This window comes from Rhincodon typus, chromosome 28 (genome assembly GCF_021869965.1).
Source record: "Rhincodon typus isolate 14 chromosome 28, sRhiTyp1.1, whole genome shotgun sequence".
Taxonomy (NCBI): Eukaryota; Metazoa; Chordata; class Chondrichthyes; order Orectolobiformes; family Rhincodontidae; genus Rhincodon; species Rhincodon typus.
Genome location: NC_063359.1, coordinates 40,661,282 through 40,671,025, shown reverse-complemented (window position 1 = coordinate 40,671,025; position 9,744 = coordinate 40,661,282). Strand labels below are relative to the sequence as shown.

At 43.7% G+C, this 9,744-nt stretch overlaps 1 protein-coding gene across 1 annotated transcript; it reads right to left on the bottom strand.

The window, feature by feature from the left end:
* Positions 1-1,730: 1,730 nt before the first annotated feature.
* LOC109912105 (surfeit locus protein 4) lies at positions 1,731-9,439 on the bottom strand. Its single transcript, XM_048613623.1, has 5 exons — positions 9,253-9,439; positions 9,093-9,169; positions 7,243-7,286; positions 6,309-6,495; positions 1,731-4,323 (listed from the first exon to the last, which is right to left on the bottom strand). The coding sequence occupies exons 1-5, from the start codon at positions 9,428-9,430 to the stop codon at positions 4,057-4,059; spliced, it is 753 nt and encodes a 250-aa protein (XP_048469580.1). The 5' UTR covers positions 9,431-9,439; the 3' UTR covers positions 1,731-4,056.
* Between the last annotated feature and the right edge of the window lie 305 nt (positions 9,440-9,744).

Genomic DNA, 9,744 nt, shown 5'->3' with positions numbered 1-9,744 from the left:
TCCATGCTGACCAGTTTTCCTGAACTGAATTAGTCCCATTTGCCTGCATTTGGCTTACGTCCCTGTTAAACCGTTCCTATTCATGTAGCTGTCCAAATGTCTTTGTCTTTTAAATATTGTAATTATACCTGCCTCTACCAATTCCTCTGGCAACTTGTTCCATATATGCACGACCCTCTGTGTGGAAAAAGTTGTCCCTTAGGTCCCTTTTTAAATCTTTCCCCTCTCTCATTAAACCTATGCCCTCTAGTTTTGGATTCCCCTATTCTGTGAAAAAAGACCTTGGCCAGGCTGATTAGAAAGCTGACAAGCTTTGTATGCGCAACCTTTCCTCAAATTTTAACCCGAGGATTATTCTAGCAAATGTACACTGCCCACCTGTCATAATTTGTCTTTCCCAGCCAAAATGCAGTCACTGCAAATAGGATGGAGGTTAAGACTGAGATGAACAGAATTTTGTTGGAGAGAGTATGGAGGAAAATGGAGCAAAGTTTGCAGCAAGAGACAATATTGTAATGGCACGTATCAGCCTGTGTCCAACGGCGCCATGGAAAAGGCTTCAGTGGCATCTAGCGTTTTTCTTCTCTCATGAATGTAAAGTTGGGAAATGAAATTGCTCTTCATCTAATATCCAGTATATGTTTCTCCCCATCCACAGCCACAACCACAACCAAACATGAAGAAATTGAAGAAAGGAGCCTCTCAAAGACCCAGCAGTCACAGCAAGTCTAAAACAAAATTGAAAGCTGGAAGTCAGAACTAACCCTGGGAACAGCTCAGCCATCCCCTTCAGTGGTCTGGTGCAATGTGCTGAGTATTAACTGTACAGTTTCAATTTGTATTTGTGTAGGAAGTAAAGCATACATGAAACAGTGAAGCTGTGAGCATGTTTGTACTTTTTTGTTCAACTGTAACAGAGTCCTTCCCTCTCCTGTTAATGATGTTGGCTCAAAAGGATAGTCTACAAAATTATTTCTATAACACAGCATCGTAGCTGCATCTGCTTCAAAGGAGGATAATCAAACAAAATTTGATGCTGTCATGAGGAGATACTGGACAGGTGACCAAAAGACTTGGTCAAAAAGAGAACTTGTAAGGAGCATTAGGGAAGTGGGTCCAAGCAGCTGAAGGCTTAGCTGCCAATGACAGAATGATCGAAATTGGGGATGTTCAAGGCCAAGGTTGAAATAACGCAGATGAGGATTGCAGGGCTGGAATTGAACGGTGAATTTCAAAACTGGCTCCAAATGAAGCGATGCTTTAGTGTTGGTTAGTGAGATAGGGCTGCTGGGTGATGTTGCGATGTGGGCACTACTGGATGGACATGCGATGACTGAGTGAGGGGTTTCAACTTGTACCTCACAGCAGTGACTAGGAACAAGTACTGCAGTTCATGTTCTACCCCTGCAGTACCTGGCTGAAGCTGAAATAACAACATTTAAGTGCTAGAAAATTCCATGATGATTGAATCATGGTTTTACTTTCGTTCCTGAATATAGGAAAAGCTGATCTTCATTACCTCTTCCTAGTGGAGCTTACAACTAGGATTTGATGCAGCAATGATACCTATATCTAGGTGAAGAGGCTAATATACGGAAGTACTCTGTGCACTTGTTGCTAGGCTGGTGAGCTTGGGAGTTATTGTCTTGCAGTTGCTAATTCAGAACTAAGAACAAATCCTATTCTTTCAGTTGAATAACAAGTGGGATGAATGCTACAATGCAGAGGGGTTGCAGGGAAATTCACAGCTTTTATTTTAACAACAAACTCAATAGCACAATTTTCAGTAGAGAATAAAGGTTCCTAGGAGCTTACAGTAACCATTACCCACTGGTTTGGAGCTGCTGTGGACACAGCAACAAGAACTTGATTCCAATCCAGTGACCTTGAATTCCACATCAATTTTTTTTTTTAAAAAAGCTGTGTAAACATGTTCCTGGCAGAATACAGGTGCCCCCTGTACCACCCCTTGCCCCCACCCCAATCAGGCACATCCACTAATACTGACAGTTATTGCACTGAGCTTCTTCAGAATAAGAGTCCATCTTTATTGCTGTGTGTATAATATATATATATATAAATTATTTTCTATCCCTCCTCTCCTGAAGTCAACATTTTGTCAGGAATTTCCAGTTCATTGGGTGCTGGCTGTCTGTTTCAGCTTTTGAATTGCAGAGGGCATCACAGTAAAGTTTGACCCTTGTGTTCCACACAATTCCATGCAAGAGTCACTTACGTGAGGAGCAGGGGGTGAATCCTGGGGTACCTGGACATTTTGAAAGTATTTAATTAAAACAGAAACAATTTGTACAGGGGTCAGCCATGAAGTGTCACCCTATTCTGCCACTGTGCAGGGTTGACTAAACACTAGTAGAATACCAAGATGCAACCACTGTTTTAAAAAAAAATAGGAACCAGACAAGTTGAGAACACATTTTTGGAAATTACAATGTATGCAGTGACAGCAAGAGTAATTTTAAAACAAGAATATTCAGTGGTAGTATTCATTAAGACCAAATCCATCATTAACATGATCAGCATTCCACTGCAAAATTCACTTGGAAATGTAGCAGATCAGGTTGTAGACATGCTTGCCGAGCCGGTGGGGTCAGTTGCAAATGTTTCGTCACAATGTTGCAAACAAACACATTGAATTAGACCCTGTGTACAAACCGCTGAGAAACAGAACCAGAAGGAATATCAACCACCCCAGCAAACTGAGGCATATAAATGATAAGTGGGACAGAACACCAACGCTTCACCAGAGGCGCACTGACGATGTTACCTAGCAGGGTGACAGAACATCTGCAACCAAACACACCGGCTCGGCAAGCGCATGCACAACCCGAGCTACAAATCTTCTCAAAAACTTAATGTAGCATATCATTCACTCCCAAGGTAAACTCTTCACTTTCTTGTGGTAGTGGCAGAAATATTCAGCATTGTCCCTCGATTGAAGGGGCTGTCTGTGTGTAGCACAGTTTCCACAGATATCTTAACCAACAGGGACACTATGTAGGAGCCTGGAGATTGATGGATAGGTATTGAAATATGGTGGAAGGGAATTAAGCCAAACCCAGTTTCCTTTAAATACATCTCAGCATGCCTTTACTTGCTTGCACAATTGGATGAGGACCAAGAATCCGGGTTAATTTCCCCCTTCTTAACCCTCAGTGATTATCCAAGCAATTGAGTCCAATCACTTATCTCCAAATACACAGCAGGGAAATCAAACCCGTGCCCTTTCAGAATCGCCTGACCTGTACATCAACTACACAGGCAGCTTGCATTGCCCACTTTTAAACCTTTAGCAAGAGGGCCTAGGGCTTGGTAACAGCCTTCCATGATCTCTGCTTCTACTTAGAAAAGCTTTGGTCAATAAAGATTACAGAAACTGCATTCTGAGAAGGAATGAGCAACATGGCATGTGCTTGAAATTGGGACAGGCAGAACCAGGGATAGCTTTTAAATAATAGGGGTACCTCATTTTGGCACAATTTAGTGTTCTTTTATATAAAGGATTATTGTTCTGATCCTATCAGAGAACATAGCCATTTTTAGTGAAATGTAATTAAATAAGGAGTTGTGGATGGCTACAAATTGATTCAGAGGGGCTGGGGAAACATTCCAATTCCCTTCCTCCTGGAATAAGAAAACGCAAAGAGAACTAACTCTGCACAGTAGCAGGAAACAGAACCAGGATTTAATTTTAACCTTTTCTCAACCCCTAAAAAAAGAGAGGGAGTTAATTCTTTAATACACAGCCAATGTCAAAAGTATGAACCTGAAATACTTCTCTTTTTGGACATTGTAAATTTGACATTGTCTTTTATCTCTGAAAGCCAAAATAAGGCTGTGTTTTGTAAAGTTACCAATGAGCAGGTGGAGCAATATATGCCCTGAATGAGAATGCATTGAAATTGTAAACTGTACAAAACAGTGGAGAAGGATGGTTGATAAAGGAAGAGGGGAGGGATGAAAGGTGGTGGGGTGGGGACAGGGTATGAGGATAAAGGCAGGTGAAGGGTGGCAGCAGTTTTGCAGATGTTACATCAATCACCACTCTTTTTTCTTCTCATCCATCGACACACCACCAGGGCCCAGCGCAACCACAAGCAGGAGCCCCCCAATCACAGACATGCTCTGGAAGAAGTCATATTTCAGGAAGTCGTGCATGGGCTTGTAGGCAGGGATTGTCCAGAAGGCATTGAAGTAGAGGTTAAGACTAAAGAGCCAGATGACCAAAGTCAGAGCAGCCAGCTTCGTTTTGAAGCCGATTGCCACCAGGACGATCAAACCCGTTCCCACCATGTTCTGGATAATCTACAAAGAGAAAAACAATATACACATTCTAGATTCAATGGGAACATAACCCTAATCCTGACCACGTTATTACACCCTTCTCCACCGCAGTGCTGACTCTTGCTGGGATTTCAGGTTCAGAAACCATTTACCCAGGTACAACTAACTACTCAGCCACATGAAGCACCACACAACACACAGAATTACTGAAGCAGAATACTGCAGAAGCTGGGAATCTGAAATAAAATCAGAAAACAGTGGAAACTATTAGCAGGTCAGCCAGAGTCTGTGGGGGAGAGAAACTATTAACTATTCAGGTCTGTGACCTTCATTCAAACTGGGGGAAAAGATGTAATGGGTTTTTATTGCTACCTCAACTGTACCCCAGTTTGAAGATTACATTTGGTCAGGGCTGAAAGCATCTACCATGGGTCTTCAAGTGACAGAAGAGTGCATGTCACACCAGCTGTAAGGACAGACAACAAGTGCAGCAGCAAGGTGACTTCAATCATCACAGCTTGACACATCATTGGAGTCTGACCGTTTAATGACAATTCCCCATGGTCTCCACTTCAATGTCACAGGGTTCACTTGCCAAGTCCTGTGGTGATGGAAACAGAGCTACGAACCTAGGAATCCCTAGTCAAGCATTTGCACACAGGTGACAGATGCATGCAGGCCACGAGTGCTGGGTCTGAGATGTCTTTTGGCAGCAGCATGCGATGGTACTCCCTTTCAGAATACTCCCTACTCACCACATATGGAGAAGGAGTTAGAAAAGGTGTCCTAAAAGGAGGTTGCTGCACTTTCACCTGGGGAACACTATCTTAGTGGTCAATGAAAGAACACTCAGCTTTTGCAACTTAGAATGTTAAAACATTCATGGTTAACCTTGAGGGCAACTGTCTGGGAAGAAGAGCTGCAAATGCATACGTGAACTATCTAGACTCCAAACTGACATCTGTCTCCATTAAGCCCCATTTTCCTGGAGAGGGGAGCTGAAGGAACAAGTAGAGGATACACTTTCTACTGGAAAGGCAGCACTGGCAGCAATGCTTAGATCCACGGAATTCATTTACCCATCCTGTATAGGATCTTGGATGCATTTTCAGAATTCCCCAATTGTATAAATGAAGGCTTATAACATTACAACTTTAGCACTTTGTGTGGATACTGGAAAGCATCTTCTCCAATAGGACAAATTTCAACTCTCAAATGGCCAGTGTTCTGGGGAAAAACAATGAGAATAGCACCAAGGCACTCTGAAGCTCAGCAGCACTGCAATTTATGACTAGGGGGAGCTGTTGTAAATGGCAACCTGCCCATCAATCTACATCACACTTTGAATCAAAGTGTTTTAACGCTGAGGCAGAGTGGCAGCAGAAAAGGAAGCAAATCCTGTACTCCAGGTTCCACTACCTCATGGGATGTCCTGCCCCACCCCATGCGCCCGCAGATCTCCAGGTCAAAAACCAGCTTGTTCAGTCACAGTAGGATCTCAAGATCCAAAGTAGACATTATTCTCAAAACTGGGAGTAGCAGACAACAAAGGTTGGAACCTATTTTTGGCAACATTCAAGGACAGGCCAAGATACAGTAAGCAAGTACAGAGGGAGGGTACAAAGAATAACAAAGATATGAGATAGCCCAGAATGCAGGCGAGATTAAAGGACAGAAGCAATGATGTTCCAAGGCAAAACAGAGTAAAAATAATAACTCAAAAGTTGTGCCAGAGGTGGTGTAAGTGGAAGAGCAGAATCAAAACTGAAATAGTATCAGAAGTACCAAAAGTGGAGGAGAGGAGGAATTTATTCCATCCGGCATGACTGGGGCTATACATACTCAATTTTTCAAGTTACTGGACTGTTTTGGCACAAGGATTGTGCTTTTCAACTAAGTTAGTACGTTCCTGTTGCGACTGCCATGTGTAATTTTTAAGCATGTTATTAATAAACATACCCATCACATTCTGACAACCCATCCCAACATGCCAACTCCCAACTCACCGAGAAGAAGCTGGCGTTAAAATGCAACAAGGTCATGAACATCAGGATGAGCAGCACACGGCCCCCCAGCTGCATGTATTGTTTCGGGGAGCTTTCGCCGATTGTTGGAACGCCAGCAAACATGCTTTTACCTTCTGACCGGGACTCAGCCAGCAACAGCAGCAAGCCACCCCCTAGAGCCAGGTTTCTAACCAGAGCAAAGAGAGGGACAGAGTATTAACCCAGGACATCAAAACCCACGTTCCAGCATGTTATAAAATATAAACAGTGACAGCAGTTTTAGCTTTACCTGTTTGTTTCACACCTAGAAGGCACGGACACCCCTCCCCTCAACACCACCGTCTGCATGCACATGCAGCCACCACTCGTAGAAGTTATTCATTCTTGGGATGTAGGCGTCATTGCTGATACTGACATGTTTGACCATCCCCTAACTGCCCCAAGACGACAGTGGTAAGCTGTTTTCATAAATCCCTGGCTAGCAGGTTTCAGACAATTTCAGAGGGCAGTTATAAGTCACGTTGCTGTGTACAGTCACATGCAAGCCCAGACTGGGTAAAAACAGCAGGTCCAGATCCTCTCAGGTCACCAACTATCCCTGGAGTTCTCCCCAGCACCCCACCGCAATACTACTCTACCCTCTCCCCACATCCAAACCCGTAACCATCCTATCCGAGCCTGTCTGATGCTCCTGCTGACAAGTCTTACCTTCCTTGCAATGTGTTTCATACTTAAGTGTTATGAAACATGTTAGGTAGTTTAATGGTAGTCTCCGACCCCTCCACTAGTTCTTGCAGATTCACTACCCTGTTCCCCTCAAAGTTTCCTTGCTTGCAAGGGAGATGCTGGAGTGCGCAGCAGAGCAACACTGCTGGGAGAAAAAGGGGAGGTGGCAGACAGGTTGGGCGGGATGGGGCCGGAGTGGAATACGCACCTCATCAGGAACTTCAGGTCCCATAAGATACTGTAGGCAACAGTCTGAAATCAAAGAAACAGAGCAGTTAGTGCACACCCCAGCCTCATTGCAGAGTACAGAGGGACAGTGTACAATCCACCCTAAAAGGAGCTTTCCCTAACTTGGCAAAAGGCACGCACAAGAGAGAGGGTGAATGAGTGAGTGCAAGAGAGTAGGGGAGAGAGACTGTAAGACCACAAGATATAAGGGACGAATTATGCTATTCAGCCCATCGAGTCCGCTCTGCTATTCAATCATGGCTGATGTTTCTCAACCCCATTCTGCCTTCTCCCCATAACCCTTGATTCCTTTTACTAATCAGGAACCTATCTTTGTCTTAACTACACGCAATGACTTGGCCTCCACTACCTTCTGTGGTAATGAGTTCCACAGATTTACCACCCTCCGGCTGAAGAAATTCCTCACTTCAGTTATAAAGGGTCGTCCCTTCACTCTGAAGCCGTGTCCCCCAGATCCTACACTCTCGTCCTAGTGGAAACATCTTCTCCACGTCTATCCAAACCCATCAGTATTTTGTAACATTCAATGAAAACCCCCTCTTCCTTCTGAACTTCACTGACTACAGACCCAGAGTCCTCAACCACTCCTCATATGACAAGCCCTTCATCCCCAGGATCATTGTAAACCTCCTCCGGAACCCCTCCAACACCAGCACATCCTTCCTTAGATACAGGGCCCAAAACTGCTCACAATATTTGAAATGTGGTCTGACGAGAGCCTTATATAGCCTCAGTAGTACATCTTTGATCCTGCATTCTAGCACCCTTGAAATGAATGCTAACATTGCATGTGCTAACTACAACTGCACGTTAACCTTGAGAACCATGAACCAGGATGCCTAAATCCCTTTGTGCTTCAGATTCTGAAGCCTTTCCCCCTTTTAGAAAATACTCTATGCCTTATTCTTCCTACCAAAAGTGCATAACTCAGTTTCCCACACTGTATTCCATCTGCCAGTTCTTTGTCCACTCTACTAACCTGTTTAAGTCCTTCTGCAGCTCCCTGCTTCCTCAACACTACCTGTCTCTCCACCTATTTTTGTGTCATCTGCACTCAGAGTGCAAGCAAGCAGAGCATGATGTCAGTCAGTCAGAGGGGCAGCAAATATTCTGAAGGAATGCTCCTAAGCCAATAAGAAGGTGCTTCAAGATTTAATTATTAAATGGGGTTGGGACCTGGAGCCAGAGCAGGTAAATGGAGTTGTAAGAAATATAGTCATAAACTAATTCATGTGACAGTGGAGGCTTCAATGCCTTAACACTGACTCAAACTGTGAAGCTGTGCAGCATAGGAGAGGAGACAGGGCAGACAGCCTGCATAGTAAAAGACCACAAAAGGTGAGTGGACACATGGAGATAAAAAAAAAGTGCGCCATGCTCCTGTTTAAATAACAGCAATAAACGGTATGGATAATGGCACCCAGATGAGAAATTTTAAATAAAAGTCCCATGTTAGATGTAGTATTCAATTATGGTTGCATTAGAAGGGAGTCAAATCTGTATAACTCAGCAGAAACACCAGAAATATGATAAAGAGTGGGATTCTGGGCTGATATTCCCACGAGTAGAGGCTGACCTCTGTCTCTGAGCTAATGACAGACAGATGCCATTTCACTCCTCACTTCATCTCTGCACCATCATAAATTTGATAGTTTTTTTGAGGGAGGGTGTATTAGTTGTTAAGTGCAGTTTAAACTTTTTTGTACAAAATGATAATGGTTTCAGAGAGACCAGACTCCAGCTACAGGTCTCAGACTCAAACTCAAATTACAAATTATTAAAAGTAGTGAAAGAGATCTTCCTTATTACCTGCAATCCTATAATTCCAAACAGTCCAAAGCAGGCATATTGTACAAAATTTCGACTTAATATCAGGATACATCCACCTGCGGAGTAGAAGACAAGTCAACAGACCAAGACGCAGCATAAAACAGGGTGACAGTGAAAAGAACTATTGACTGCCTCTTACCTAACTGTCCAAAGAGATTGATCAGTACAAAGCAGATAGCCAGGAAATAGCCACAATTCCAGGTGGCCTCGATATAGTCCCGCTGCTCATTCCACTGAAACCACATGCGTATCCCATCCTCCAGAAAGGTGCTTATTAGACACAGGCGAGCAAGGTGAGGCAGATAATGCTTGGTCATCCGCAGAAACTGCAAATATATAAAACTGAATGAAAGCAGTGAAAGAGCAAACAAAGTACAGCTCAACTACTGCAACAGCTTTGGGACCAGTACACTGTCCAGTCTCTCTCAGCCCCTTTGTACTGATCTCACGAGAGACAGACCCATTCCCACCCCAGTAACACCAGTGTTATACAGTTCTCTCCCCAAAAAGTGCATGGAGAAGAACCACAGAAATAATGTGTTTATGTGCGTGCACCTGTGCCTATGCGTTGGGGAGTTGGGGGAGAGAGAGATCTGGAAGACTTGAGGCACAATCCTCAATGAATATTTTG

What these genes read in the sequence shown, in the direction of transcription:
- LOC109912105 (XM_048613623.1), bottom strand. Translation starts at nt 9,430, where the DNA reads ATGACCAAGCATTATCTGCCTCACCTTGCTCGCCTGTGTCTAATAAGC. An exon ending in CAATCTCTTTGGACAGTTAG is followed by an intron (nt 9,170 to 9,252) that starts GTAAGAGGCAGT and finishes TCTACTCCGCAG; the next exon opens with GTGGATGTATCCTGATATTA. An exon ending in GACCTGAAGTTCCTGATGAG is followed by an intron (nt 6,496 to 7,242) that starts GTGCGTATTCCA and finishes TGCTCTGGTTAG; the next exon opens with AAACCTGGCTCTAGGGGGTG.